Source organism: Dendrobates tinctorius, unplaced genomic scaffold (genome assembly GCF_039654945.1).
Source record: "Dendrobates tinctorius isolate UK_male_01 unplaced genomic scaffold, ASM3965494v1 ptg000075l, whole genome shotgun sequence".
Taxonomy (NCBI): Eukaryota; Metazoa; Chordata; class Amphibia; order Anura; family Dendrobatidae; genus Dendrobates; species Dendrobates tinctorius.
In genome coordinates this window covers 43,866,728-43,882,367 of record NW_027361743.1, presented here as the reverse complement: position 1 = coordinate 43,882,367, position 15,640 = coordinate 43,866,728, and the positions used below count along the sequence as shown (strand labels likewise).

General features: G+C 45.5%; 1 protein-coding gene across 3 annotated transcripts in view; it reads left to right on the top strand.

The window, feature by feature from the left end:
• The window catches only part of CCDC169 (coiled-coil domain containing 169), a 131,494-nt gene that overhangs the window by 13,109 nt on the left and 102,745 nt on the right, over positions 1–15,640 (top strand). For 2 of the 3 annotated variants that reach the window (XM_073583225.1, XM_073583227.1), the window contains exons 3-4: positions 8,039–8,149; positions 13,949–13,989. In XM_073583225.1, coding sequence (XP_073439326.1) covers positions 8,039–8,149; positions 13,949–13,989 — 152 coding nt within the window. The remainder of the gene's footprint in view (positions 1–8,038; positions 8,150–13,948; positions 13,990–15,640) is intronic. The other variant, XM_073583226.1, reaches the window with a different exon arrangement.

Sequence of the window (15,640 nt, the reverse complement as noted above, 5' to 3'; positions counted from 1 at the left end):
AAGAGGCCATGGACCCATATCTCAATGGATTTTATTTCTGATCTTCCTGTCTCTCAGAGAATGACTGTTATCTGGGTAATTTGTGATAGATTTTCGAAGATGATCCATCTTGTACCACTCCCAAAGTTGCCATCTTCCGCTGAGTTGGTACCCTTGTTTTTACAACAGGTGGTTCGGTTACACGGGATTCCTGAGAACATTGTGTCCGATAGAAGGGTCCCGTTTGTTTCCAGATTTTGGAAAGCCTTTTGTTCCAATCTGGGAATTCAGTTATCCTTCTCCTCTGCGTTTCATCCCCAGACCAATGGGCAGACACAGAGAATAAACCAGACCCTGGAGTCTTATTTAAGATGTTTTATATCTGCTGATCAAGATGATTGGGTCTCACTTTTGCCCTTGGCCGAATTTGCGCTGAACAATAGAGCTAGTTCTGCCACCTTGATGTTACCCTTTTTCTGTAATTTTGGGTTTCATCCTCGATTCTCTTCAGGGCAAGTGGAATCTTTATCCTGCCCAGGTGTGGACACTGTGGTTGTTAGAATGCAGCAGATATGGGACCAAGTGGTGGATAAATTGTCACTCTCTCAGGAAAAGGCCCGGCGTTTTTCCAACCGGCAGAGGACCATTGGTCCCCGGTTTAAAGTGGGTGATATGGTTTGGTTGTCGTCTAAGAATATTCCTATGAAGGTTGCATCTCTAAAATTTAAGCCAAGATTTATTGGAACTTATAGGATTTTGGAGATTCTTAATCCTGTTTCTTTTCGACTGGGTCTTCCAGTTGCGTTCAAAATCCATAACGTATTTCACAAATCACTGTTGAAGAGGTTTGTTGAGCCAGTAGTTCCTGTGGCGGCACCTCCTGTCCCTGTGTTGGTTAAAGGCAATATGGAATATGAGGTAGAGAAAAGTCTTAGTTACTCACCGGTTAACGGTGTTTTTCGGAGTCCATGACAGCACCACCTGAGAGAGGGGATCCGCCCTTCAGGAACAGGAAACCTACAGATACAAAAGGGCGGCACCTCTCCCACGCATCAGTTGGATTACAGAGCACAAGAGGACCACAATGGTTAATGGCAAAATTTATATACAGTACTTTTACACAACTATTCCTTACCAGTGTACATACAAGAGGAAGAAGTGCACACCCAAATTTAAACTAAAGGGAGGGAATATACGGGTGCTGTCATGGACTCCGAAAAACACCGTTAACCGGTGAGTAACTAAGACTTTATCGGTCGTCCATGACAGCACCACCTGAGAGAATTACAGAGAGTAAAACTATTTAGGGAGGGACTACAGCCTGCAGTACCCTTATACCAAAAGAGAGGTCTGTGGAAGCACCCAAGTCTAGCCTATAATGACTATAAAAGGTGCTCGGAGAGGACCAAGTAACCGCCTTACATATCTGGTCAATGGACACTTCTGACCTTTCGGCCCACGAGGTCGCCATGGCTCTGGTGGAATGCGCCCTCAGCTTCCGGGGTGGCGACCTGCCTTTTGAGGTGTATGCTATTGAGATCGCTTCTCTATCCCACCTGGCTAGTGTACTTTTTGACGCTCTACAACCTTTCCTAGGGCCATGATGAGAGACAAACAGAGCATTATCTTTTTTCCAGGGATCGGTAACTGCCAGATATTCTATGAGGCATTTCCTAACATCCAAGGTGTGAAGCTTCTCTTCCTTCTCATTAGCTGGATTAGGGAGGAAAGATGGAAGGACTATCTCCTGTGTCCTATGAAAGCTGGAAACTACCTTAGGTAAATATGCCGGATCAGGTCTGAGTATTACCCTATCGTCCTTGAACTGTATATAAGGAGGACGTCGCTTACCCTACGAGCTGAGGTTAGAGCTACCAGGAAGGCTACTTTGAGGGACAGGTTTTTTATGGAAGCTAATGAGATAGGTTCGAATGGGGCTTCTGTCATAGCCGTGAGGACTAGGTTCAAGTCCCACGGCATGAATCTATCCTTCGCTATTGGCCTGGATCTACCTGCTGCCTTAATGAATCTACTGATCCAGTAATTACCCCCGATGTTGCAGCTAAAGAGGGCCCCCAAGGCTGATACTTGTACTTTAAGGGTACTAGTGGAGAGCCCCATATCCAGACCTTTCTGAAGAAACTCTAAGATTTGGTTTACAGGTACTGAAGCGCCAGCAACCACTCCAGAGTTCTGCAGGAATTTTTTCCAAATTCTGACATAAATTTTGGTGGTGATGACTTTTCTACTTTTAAGTAGGGTGCTAATCAGGTCTGGGGAGAAGCCTTTTTCTCTCAGTAGTGTCCGTTCAAACTCCACGCTGTCAGATGTAGGCCAGCCACCTGAGGATGGAACACTGGGCCCTGGGATAGGAGATCCGGGATGTCCGGAAGGACCCAAGGGTCGGACACTGACATGGTCCTGAGGCAAGAAAACCAAGCCCTCCTGGGCCAAAATGGAGCGATAACTATCACCCTTGCTTTGTCTCTCCTGATTTTCTTCATCACCAGGGGTAGTAGCGATAGGGGAGGGAAGGCGTATGCTAGCCCGAAGTCCCACTTTATCAGAAAGGCATCTACCGCCAGGGGGTTCTCTCTGGGATTTAGGGAGCAAAATTGTTTTAATTTTCTGTTTTCCCTGGTAGCGAAGAGGTCTACCTCTGGTTGTCCCCATCTTTGTACAATCAGGTCGAAGATCGAGGTGCTTAGGGACCATTCTCCTTGTTTTAGTGGATTGCGGCTTAGGAAATCTGCCTCTACCGCTGTCAACTCTTTCAGATTAGATCCTTAAGGATATAAAGTTATTCTCGGGCTTACTGTGCGCTGCTTGACCGTAATGAAATCACCACAATGTAAGAAATTTGACCATTTAATTCCCTACGCGTTTCAAAGTGTAAACCACTTCTTCTTCAGGGGTTGACATAAGGGGCCCCTTATGTCAACCCCTGAAGAAGAAGTGGTTTACACTTTGAAACGCGTAGGGAATTAAATGGTCAAATTTCTTACATTGTGGTGATTTCATTACGGTCAAGCAGCGCACAGTAAGCCCGAGAATAACTTTATATCCTTAAGGATTTGCATTGGAGGTCACGCAGTGGACCTTCGGGCGTGCATCAAGCTGACGGCGAGTCTATATGCTTATACCTCTCCTGGAAAGGGTGAGTAGACTTTTTTCATATCTATTCCATTTATCACCAGATAAGACCCTATTGCGCTCTTTTGTTTCCTAGTCTCATTTTATTAGTTCTTTCAGATTAGATGACATTTCTATCTGATGATGCTCCCATAGGCCCTGTACCAGAATCTCACCCATATGGGCCCCACAACCGGAAGGGCTAGCATCCGTGGTGATTATGCGGGATATGTCATACTCCCAGGGGACCCCTTTGGATAAATTATCTTTGACTAGCCACCACTCTAGGGACTCCATTGTGTTTCGGGACAAGGTTAGCTGACCCTCCAAGAAACCCCCAAGGACTCTCTGATGCCTTAAAACCTCGCCCTGCAGTTTTCTTGTATGAAACTGTGCCCACTGGACTGCCGGGATACAGGACGAGAGGGAACCCAGAAGGGACATGGCTTTCCTGAGGGACATGGTAGGGTTATTGCAAGCGTTCAGGACTGATAGTGTAGGCGAACAAGCTTCTCCGGGGGCAGACGGCATTCCTGTTTCTCAGAGTCTAGGATCAGGCCCAAGAACTGTTGGACTCTCACCGGCTGTAACCGAGACTTTTTAATGTTAAGCAGCCATCCTAACCCCTCTAGGGCAGACATTGCCCTTTGTAGTTGTTCCAGACAATGTTTTGCTGTTTTCCCTACGATCAGGAAGTCATCTAAGTAGGGGATCACAAGAATGTCCGATTCACGTAGATGGGCCATAACTTCCGCTACAACTTTGGTAAACACACGGGGAGCGACTGCCACCCCAAAGGGGAGGGCCGCATATTGAAAATGTTGGACTGACCCATCTAGCTGAACCGCCACTCTGAGAAACCGCTGATGGGCTGCATGAATGGGAATATGGTAGTAAGCGTCTTTTAAATCTAAGACCACCATAAAGCAGTTTTGAAACAGTAATTTTATTGTTGATTTAATTGTCTCCATCTTAAACGGCCGTATGATCAGGAATTTGTTGAGGGATTTAAGGTTTATTATAGTTCTGAAGGACCCGTCTGGTTTGCGGACCAGGAACAGGGGGGAATAAAACCCTTTCCCCGTTTCTCCCTCTGGGACCACCGTCAGGACCCTCTTACGGCAGAGATCATGCACCTCGGCCTCCAGGGCAGCTTGTTCTGGTGTGGAAGACCTGAGCGGGGTGACCTTAAATTGATCTTGGGGAACCCGGGCGAATTCTAGGCGTAGACCCGTAGCTATCACCCCCAGTATCCATTTACTATTGGAAATCAAGGACCAGGCTGGGTAGAAGGCAGCTAGTCTCCCCCCTACTGGGGCAACTAGTCATTGGGGAGGTTTTTTAGTGTCACGTGCTGGACCTTCTTGACGCCCCCCTCCTCCGAACATGAAGCCTGTACCTCTCCTTCTTCTGTCCTCCCATCTGCCCTGATCTCTGGACGGCCTTCTACGGAAATAGCCTTTCCTGGTAAAGGGACGTCTGTAGGAAGGATTCGGTAGACTGGGGAACTTCTTTTTATCATCCCCGGCTTTCTCTAAGAGTTCATCCAAGACTGGGCCAAACAGATTTTCGCCTTCACATGGAATGGAGCAGAGCCGTGATCTGGCCTGGATATCTCCCGGCCAGCATTTTAACCAAAGGGCCCTTCGAGCTGCGTTAGATAAACTCGCAGTTCTGGCTGCCATCCTCGCAGAGTCCGCTGAAGCATCCGCCAAAAAAGCTGCCGCACTTTGGATGATTGGCAGCGTTTTCCTGATAGAAGCTCTTGACACTCCGTCCTTTAGTTGGGAATCCAATTGGTCTAGCCAGACCATCATGGATCTGGCCGTACATGTGGCAGCTATCGCTGGTCTTAGAGCACCTGCTGACATCTCCCAAGTTCCCTTCAAAAAGGAGTCTGCTTTCTTATCTAACGGGTCTTTTAAGGAGGCCATGTCGTCGAAGGGAATGGAGGATTTTTTGGAGGCTTTGGCTACTGCCGCATCCAGTTTAGGGGCTTTATCCCATCTGTTTACCACTGGGTCGTCAAACGGGTACCTCCGTTTGAAGGCCGGAGGTAAGGAGCCTCTTTTTTTCAGGTCTCCTCCATTCCCTATCTATTAGGCTCTGAACTTTATCATTTAATGGAAAGGCCTTCCGCTTTCTGGGATCTAGACCCCCGAACATCACGTCCTGAGCTGAAAGTTCCGGTTTTGTATCTGCTACCCCCATGGTGGACCTTATTGCTTTAACTAGCTTATCCATCTGGTCTAAGGGGAAGCAGAATCGACTCGAGTCTTCCTCTGAAGATGATAAAGTGGAGGCCGGGGAATCTGAAGAGTCATCGATCCTTAGGGCGGTCGAGGACTCTGAACCTGAGAAACTACATTCTCTTCCCCTAGAGGAATCCTTTTTAGACAGGGCCTTTATCTCTGTCCTGATTATGTCCCTCAGGCTTGCGGTGAAGTCCGGCGTTTCTTCCGCTACCTGTATGGACGGGGGAGAGTGTAAGGGCCAGTCAATCTACCCCAGGGCCAACGTCCCCTTCCACCCCTACTGTTTGTCTCACGCATGGCTGATACAACTTTTTTGGGTGGCCGTCCGGCAAGGGGAAACTACAGAGGGCACATTCCCTGTGCTTCTGTTTTCCCGTAGCTTTCCTCCCCTGCGAACAAAACATAAGGGAACACTGCATCAGGGTACATTCACGGAGATCTCTTACCCATGCAGATGAGGCAGGTACCGGATCACGGAGGGAGGCAGGAGGATCCTTTAGCCTGGAGGAACTTCTGTGGCTTTATTCGCCCGTCCGTTTCTGTTTTTTCTGCTGGCCACTCGCATGCGGCTTCTCTGTGGCCTGTTTCTGTGGGTGCTCCTGCACGTCGTCCAGCTGCTCTAAGGGGGCTTCTGTCGTATCCATCGCTGGCCTTCAGAAGCACCCCAGCAGCGTCACCTCCTGCCTTTTAAGGCCTCCTTGCCCGGGTCAGCAGGGTTCTCGCGCGCACCCCCCACCCGGGACCCCCCCGCGACCCTCCCCCCGCCAGCTCCGGTCCTCCCCCGGCCACCGCGCGCCGCCCAGGACTGCCGCGCACATGCGGCGCGCGCCGGAAGCCGGCCGGCACCCGACTTCCGGTTTCGGCGTCCCCGGCCCCGCCCCCTCCGCCGCATCACTTCCGCCGCCCGTCTGAGACCTGCCGGGGACGCGCAGAAGGAGCTGGCACGGAGCCCCCCCGGCTCAGGCCAGGCTACAGCCCCCACGCGCGCCGACCTGCGCCGCCGACCAGGCGCCACGCCAGGAGAGAGAGAGAGCGGCCACGGGGAGAGCGCACCAGGAGGGGCCCAGGTCATACATACCTGGTGCGGCAATATGGAGGCGGCTGTCCACCGGACCCCTGGCTCCCACCTGCTCTCACCACCGTCGTGGAGACCTGCCCGGCCCCACCGTGGCGCTTCCAGGGACCCGAGCTTGACCGAGGTAGGAGACCCGCTCGCTACCTGGGTCGGTCAGCCGGCCTGGGAATCCCTCGGTGACTCCATGATGGACGATCTGAAGGAAGTCCCGTCCTCTAGGAACAGGAAACCAACTGATGCGTGGGAGAGGTGCCGCCCTTTTGTATCTGTAGGCTTCCTGTTCCTGAAGGACGGATCCCCTCTCTCAGGTGGTGCTGTCATGGACGACCGATAAATATTGGATTCTCGTTTGGTTAGACGGAGACTCCAGTATTTGATCAAATGGAAGGGTTATGGCCAGGAGGATAATTCTTGGGTCTCTGCCTCTGATATTCATGCCAATAAATTGGTTTGTGCTTTTCACCAGGCCCATCCTGATCAGCCTGGTGGCTTGGATGAGGGTTCGGTGACCCCTTCTCAAGGGGGGGGTACTGTTATGAGCTCATTTTCTGCTCCACCAGTTGAGAGTTCCCTTCCGTTCTCCCTCTGGTCGTGACAGGAGGTAGAGAGGTTGGCTTAAGTGGTAGTGATCTGCCACCTGGTGAGGAAGATGACGATTGGATCTCTGGAGGATCAGAATGGATATAAGACAGCCGACACCCTATCCTAGTGCTGGTGGTTCAGTCTGCTTCTCAGGTCTAGGACTCAGCTCTGTTCGAGTCTTCCCAAGATAAGTTTGTTTTTTTGCTAATGTTCACACTTGCTCTTGTTGGTCACTTCAGTTTTTTGTGTGGTCATCCAGCCCGGCTGGGCTGTGCTGAATTTCCACACTTATTTGCCAAATTGTCTTTTTTGTTCCTTATTGGATTGGCCTCTTTGCTCTGTCTCAGAATATTTCAGAGTGCTGATATAGTGGGAGAAGTCTAGTGACTTCAGGGTTTATTTTGCTATCAGTTGTGTTGGACATTTTTGTAGGGTTTTTTGGCAGATTGCAGACAGTATCTTTCGTTTCCTGTCCTTTCTAGTTAGTTTGGCCCCATCGTTTGCTCAGCCTATTTTCCTGCCTTTGTTTGTTTGTGTTTTCATCTTGTTTAACCGTCAATACATGTGGGGGGCTGTCTCTCCTTTGGGGTCTCCTCTGGGGCAGTTAGTTTTCCTCTTTTCCTGCTTTAGGCTTATTTAGTTCTCCGGTTGTGACGAGGCGTCTAGGACCACCATAGGAGCGCTCCACGACTGCTGCTAGTTGCGTGTTAGGATCAGGGGTCTGCAGTCTGCATAGTTACCAACCTCTTTGGTTTTCTGAGACTTAGCTTGTTTGTTTTTTATTTCCTCCTCGGCTACCCGTTCATAACAATCGTCCCTGTTCTACAATGGCATATATCGGAATGTAGAAGAAGGATGACCCCCACAATCGGGTATCAGCCGCCAATCCGTCCCCGATACTGTCAGTCAAAGATGACAGCCCATCTGCCATAAATCATCCTGTCTGAGCCAATGCACAGCGGAGTCATACAGGAATAATGCTCAACTAATCGATTTCTATTTTACCCCACTGCAGGCAATGAGTGGAAAACCAGATATGAAACGCAAATCGAGCTGAATAAACAATTGGAGACCCAAATCCGTGCACTTCAGGAAAAGTCTGAATACTTACGAGGTAATCCAACCGGTGAGTGATGAGCCGTCATTTCTGTAATGTTTGTAGCCGGCCATACATGTGGGGTCACATCCGCTGCACCCACCAAAATGAAGATACGTCATATGTACCGGGGCATGGCCGAGCGAGGGTGATTATAAGAAAAAGCTGTCGGTCTGCCATATTGATTTTTGAAAACTTCAGAGAGTCATAGACTAGTGGGGACTGTAAGTTGTTCATAGGGAAAAGATTAGTCTACCTGGCCTTGTTACACAAAGATCAATGTGAACAGTTCTATCTTGGTATTTACACCTGTTTTCTGACTTTACTCAACTATTTCCAAAAAAAAAAAGCAAAATGCTCATAAAAATGAATGTGGCTCATTACTGTCCTTACTTAAAAGAGGATGTATCACCAGGACAAAAGTCTCCAGTTGTAGCTCTTGTTTTATTTCCGCTCCTCCCCTGATTATTCTGTTTTTTATTTTTTTTTAATCCGCCATACGGTTCCAGAGATAAGAGCCTTTTTATGCAGTGCTGTTTTTTATGGTCTTTGCCAAGGAGGCGTGGCTCACAGGTTCCTCAGGGGCGTGTCTTTAAACCAGGGCGTCGGAGTCGGTGCTCATTTTGGTGGAGTTGGAGTCGGTATAAAATGGACCGACTCCTAAAATATATAATAAATTGGGTACAGTAGTTCAATGCAGAATGCGCTGAATATTTTTTCATAGGAATTTGGGAAAGTTATGAAAAATATTCAGGATTGAGAATCCTCGGTAGTTGATACCGTACAAAGATTGATACGATTGATAGTTGATACGGTACAAAGATATACATCTTTCCTGTATCAAAAAGGAAAGTTATGAAATGTCCTATAAATGACTGTTCTATTCCTGATCTAAGGCTACTTTCACACACAGCGTTTTTCCTGCGTTTTTTGAGGATACGTTTTTCAGTTGCAAAAGCAGATCCGCTTTTTAAAAAAACCGCATCACCTGAAAGGTTTTTGAGCTCATAATGTTTTCAATAGCAAAAGCAGATTAGAAATCTGCTCTATCTATCTATATATCCATTTATCCATATCTGTCTATCCATATCATATTTGTACCAAAAAGAATGAAAGCCGGATAGCACACAGACTAACACTCCTTTTTTTTTTTTTAGCACCAGTCAGGTACACCTCATAGCTGCCCAAAAGGACGCCCAGTACAGGCATTGCTCGTCTTCAGTAACATCAACTGATAGTTGGAATAAGTAGACTGCATTCATCACCACATCTTCTTAAGGTGCAGGCTTTAACACCTTCTCATTCAAAGTGTTTTCTTTATTTTCATGACTATGAAAATTGTAGATTCACTCTGAAGGCATCAAAACTATGAAATACCACATGTGGAATTATATAATTAACAAAAAAGTGTGAAACAACTGAAAATACTGTCTTATATTCTAGGTTCTTCAAAGTAGCCACCTTTTGCTTTGATTTCTGCTTTGCACACTCTTGGCATTCTCTTGATGAGCTTCGAGAGGTAGTCACCGGAAATGGTTTTCACTTCACAGGTGTGCCCTGTCAGGTTTAATAAGTGGGATTTCTTGCCTTATAAATGGGGTTGGGACCATCAGTTGTGCTGTGCAGAAGTCTGGTGGATACACAGCTGATAGTCCTACTGAATAGACTGTTAGAATTTGTATTATGGCAAGAAAAAAGCAGCTGAGTAAAGAAAAACGAGTGGCCATCATTACTTTAAGAAATGAAGGTTAGTCAGTCCGAAAGACTGGGAAAACTTTGAAAGTGTCCCCAAGTGCATTGGCAAAAACCATCAAGCGTTACAGAGAAACTGGCTCACATGAGGACCGCCCCAGGAAAGGAAGACCAAGAGTCACCTCTGCTGCGGAGGATAAGTTCATCCTAGTCACCAGCCTCAGAAATCGCAGGTTAACAGCAGCTCAGAATAGAGACCAGGTCAATGCCACACAAAGTTCTAGCAGCAGACACATCTCTACAACTGTTAAGAGGAGACTTTGTGCAGCAGGCCTTCATGGTAAAATAGCTGCTAGGAAACCACTGCTAAGGACAGGCCACAAGCAGAAGAGACTTGTTTGGGCTAGAGAACACAAGGAATGGACATTAGACCAGTGGAAATCTGTATTTTTGTCTGAGGAGTCCAAATTTGAGGTCTTTGGTTCCAACCACCGTGTCTTTGTGCAGCGCAGAAAAGGTGAACGGATGGACTCTACATGCCTGGTTCCCACCGTGAAGCATGGAGGAGGAGGTGTGATGGTGTGGGGGTGCTTTGCTGGTGACACTGTTGGGGATTTATTCAAAATTGAAGGCATACTGAACCAGCATGGCTACCACAGCATCTTGCAGCGGCATGCTATTCCATCCGGTTTGTGTTTAGTTGGACCATCATTTATTTTTCAACAGGACAATGGCCTCAAACACACCTCCAGGCTGTGTAAGGGCTATTTGACCAAGAAGGAGAGTGATGGGGTGCTACGCCAGCTGACCTGGCCTCCACAGTCACCAGACCTGAACCCAATCGAGATGGTTTGGGGTGAGCTGGACTGCAGAGTGAAGGCAAAAGGGCCAACAAGTGCTAAGCATCTCTGGGAACTCCTTCAAGACTGTTGGAAGACCATTTCCGGTGACTACCTCTTGAAGCTCATCAAGAGAATGCCAAGAGTGTGCAAAGCAGTAATCAAAGCAAAAGGTGGCTACTTTGAAGAACCTAGAATATAAGACATATTTTCAGTTGTTTCACACTTTAATTATATAATTCCACATGTGTTAATTCATTGTTTTGATGCCTTCAGAATGAATCTACAATTTTCATAGTCATGAAAATAAAGAAAACTCTTTGAATGAGAAGGTGTGTCCAAACTTTGGTCTGTACCGTATATATGTACATGTATACAGTGCATTACATATTTACAATTTATTACAGTTTTTTGTGTTCTAAAGTTGTATTCCAATAAATATATATTATGTTCTATCTAAATATCTTGATTATTGGATCATAGAAATGATTAAGTGTCTGATGTTCACATTGTACTACAATAAATTTTTCACTTAAATATAAGCAATATATGTGGGAGGTGGAGTCGGTGTAAGGGAAATTGAGGAGTCGGAGTCGCAGGTTTGGCTTACCGACTCCACAGCCCTGCTTTAAACCCATCTGTATTATTACCCTGTGAGCACTTAAAAAGGCCCATATCTCTGGGACCGTATGGCGGATTTAAAAAAAATTAAAAATGGAATATTGAGGCACAAAGAATGTCACTTTTGGCAACAGGTCCTCTTTAATTAAAAGAACAACTATACCATTCTCTAAATATTTTAGTCTGTCATCAAAAAGACCTAATATGTGCCAAATCATGAGGTATTAGAGATTTTTAGACTAACATAGAAAAGTGAAAAAACCTTACACTTCTAAGTTTAGAAAGAAACTTGCCAAAACCGCCCAATAATCTGTCACATAAAGCATGTTGACGTAAGTCCAGGTTTACGTGCGGTGGATTTGCAGCAGATTTTTCATGTGGTGTCTACAATTAATGTCAGCAAAAAAAAACTAGTGAGTGATGCAACACATCAAGGGGGATCGAAAATCTGCAGCGCGCTGCGATCTGCTTTGAGAGGGATCTGATGATACTGGTGTATTTACTAATTCATGTCGGAATGGCTGTGTAATCCTGATGTTAAGAGGAGCATTTTATGAGTCCAGCTTGTTTTAATATTGGGCAGGAAAACTTTCAAATAGGATTATAAAGCCATTCCTCTTATGGATTTTTTTTTTTTTTAAATAAGTACACAAGCCTCACCAATGATCCGACATGGATGGGATCGCTGGGACATCGTTAGGCTGATCGCTGGTGAGCTGTCACATAGACAGACTCACCAGCGATTAACACCAGCGAGCAAGCTGGTTTCTAATGCAAACATCGGGTATCCAGGAGCCGCGGCTCTTGGATACCCGCTGTTTACCTTGGAAACCGGCGTACACGCCGATGTTTACATTCGAAACCAGCGTCGCTGATCGCTGGTCTCTCGCTGCTGCACGCAGCGATGCGTGCTGGCGCTAGCGAGATCGCTGTGTGTAACGGGGCCTTAAGAGATCCCATTAGTGAGGTGAGAAGCTTGTATTGTGAAATTGGGTGTCAGATCCAGTTTATAGCATCTTCAATCCAGCAGTAGGAGCGGGTCTGATGCCCTGCTGCCGGGGACAAGACTTTTGCTGTAAAAAGTCACAAGAGAGGTAAAGGATAAAAGAGGAGTGTCGTCAATTTGCACAAAATTTTTCAACCCACATCCGTCACTTTGGCTCAAAAAGCGGCAAGGCATACCCCGAGTTAAAAAAAAAAAAAAAAAAAAAAAAAAAAGCAAAAGATGAATCGGGGACTAATTATATTTTCTTGTGAACTTGCAAATTTGAAAAATAAAACTAAAAAAAAATAAAAAACATTTGTATATAAAGGCATTACAAAGCCCTATGTGTCACAAGACGAAAACACTGAAAAACTTACGGTCACAAAAAAAGAACCGTTGGGGTCATTAGGGTTTTCCAGGCTTACAACAATCATGACCCATCTTTAGACTAAATCCCAACCTCAGATCAGTGGGGTTCGGGACCTACAACAATCAGCTGTTTTCAGCTCCTAAACGGTGCCGGATGTTTTTGTCACTGCAGCTCCTATTTCACACAGAAGGGACTGAGCTGCAGTACCTGAGAACGGCCACTATGCAGTGATAGGCGCTGTGCTGTGATTGTTTACATGTGGACCTGGCTGGAGCTGAGAACAGCTGATCAGTGGCTGCGCCGTGTGGCTGCACCCCACAACCACACAGGCAAAATCAATGAAACGTTCTGTAAGTTTAGGATCAAAACGCTCTGCTCATTAAGGAGGACTTGTCACCAGGTCAAAAGAAGCCAATTTTTTTATTTTTTACTTTTTTTTTTTTTTTTCACATGATTGCCCAAGGATCGTGACTTTACCCTGTTGATCACCACCCCAATAAAGTCCATAAAAAGCACCACTAAATTAAAAGTCCCATGACAAATGTCGCCATGTAGCTCTAGACTAAGGGGTTTGTCAGAGATTGTTTCTTCTTAGTTTTCTCCGATGATGCTGATTGTGGGCATTGTACCTTCATTGAACTGGATTCCCCACAACTTCATTAGTAACTGTATTACACTTTTTTATATTGTTTTGAGTTATATGTTCTTGAGTTTGCCACACTCATCTGTACCCCATATATCTAACGCACTCGTCTGTACCCCCATATATCTGGCGCACTCATCTGTACCCCCATATATCTGGCGCACTCATCTGTACCCCATATATCTAACGCACTCGTCTGTACCCCCATATATCTGGCGCACTCATCTGTACCCCCATATATCTGGCGCACTCATCTGTACCCCCATATATCTGGCGCACTCATCTGTACCCCCATATATCTGGCGCACTCATCTGTACCCCCATATATCTGGCGCACTCACCTGTACCCCCATATATCTGGCGCACTCACCTGTTCCCTCATATATCTGTCACTCTCGCCTGCATGCCCATATATCTGGCGCATTCATCTGTACCCCATATATCTGTCACACTCCTCTGTACCCCCATATATCTATCATTCTCAGCTGTACCCCCATATATATGGCACACTCATCAGTACCCCCGTATATCTGATTCTATAATAATCATTTGTATTTTTCAACAGAAACTTAAAAATAGTAGAAACCGATTGTGTTTAATCACCGATATCTGTCATCTATTTTTATCACTTATTATGTAGTGTTTTGTTGGTAATGATACATATATTCTATATCCGTAGATCGCCTCTCCTCCATTCGATCTTATGATCAGATGCAGGTGGTAAGTAAAGTGATCTTTTATTGTGTATTAGAACTATTGTGCCTCTGTCCTCCTCCTTATATAGTGCTACAGCCCTGTATTACACAGACTATGGGTCACAATCAAGGGGAACAATGTTCTGGAACGATTCTTCTTTGTATGCTTTTTTAAATGACCAAAACCTGGCATTTTAAGAGGGGTGTATAGGCTTTTATATACATTGTACATACATATATATGTGCCGATTTTGTGCCAAGTGGCACTGGGAGAGCTGATAAAGGCCTGATAGCAGATATGCCATGCCGAGCTGGATCCCAGAGATCATTTGATTGCCAGGTCATACAGAACCATCAATAATGCCGATGCGTCTGCACACTGTGCAGCACTCATTGACAGAAGCGGTAATAAACTCCATCACTGTAAACACTGCACTGAACAAGCACTGATTTACTGTCCGAAGAGACCCAGTCAGCTATGCTGTGTATCCAGGAGGCTGCTTTTCCACTGTAACTGGAGCTAATATACCAGCCCAGTTACAGGGGAAATATTAATATTATATAAGCATTTAAATATTTATATGCCGCAATTATGAGGGGCACAATATGTGAACTACCGTACATTAAAAATAAAAAAAAAAAAACATTGCCAATCCAAATCACTGTTACTAGACTGTTGCAAAAAAAAAATGTATCTGATACATAAAAATAATCATTACCTCCGACAGGAAAACAGTTTTTATAAATGTATTTTAGTGCTCTTTTGTGGCCATGATGTTTTGTTTTTTTTTAATGTCAAAAACAGTCACTTCTATTTTCTTTATTTTCCCATATCGCCAAAAGAAATAAACCGTATGCCAATGACCTAAAAATGATGCCCCGTGTAACACTATGAAAGAAGCAGAAATGATTTGTATATCCAAGCGAAAACATTTTTTTTTTACAGCTCTTGTCCAAAAAAAAAAAAAATGTTTCTGGTCACGAACAGATCTAAAATGGAACTGGTTAGAGAGCGTGTCAGTAGGATTTAGCAGTATAAAGTAAGAGTACGGCCATAGTGGCGCTATTACACTAATAATAATAATAATAAATTTTATTTTTATAGCGCCGACATATTCCGCAGCACTTTACATTTCAGAGGGGATTTGTACAGACAATAGACATTACAGCATAACAATAATCACATACAGTAGATTATAACAAATAACAAGAGGAGTGAGGGCCCTGCTCGCAAGCTTACAGTCTATGAGGAAAGAGGTAGACACGAAAGGTGGGTGGTAACAGTTGCTCTGATTGTATGGACCAGCCATAATGTTAAGTGTGTAACAGTACAGACACAGAGGGCTAATGGATGCATAAAGCATGTGGGAACATGATGCTGGGAACCTGGTTATGGTAAAACTTTTGGCTGTGCCACACAGGGATAGGTTAGGTTAATGTGTTGAGGCGATAGGCCAGTCTGAATAAATGCGTTTTCAGGACATGCTTAAAATTGTAGGGATTGGGGACTAATCGTATTGACCTGGGAAGTGCATTCCAAAGAATTGGCGCGGCACGTGTAAAGTCTTGGAGACGGGAGTGGGAGGTTCTGACTATTGAGGATACTAACCTCAGGTCATCAGCAGAACGGAGGGCGCGGGTAGGGTGGTATACTGAAACAAGGGAGGAGATGTAGG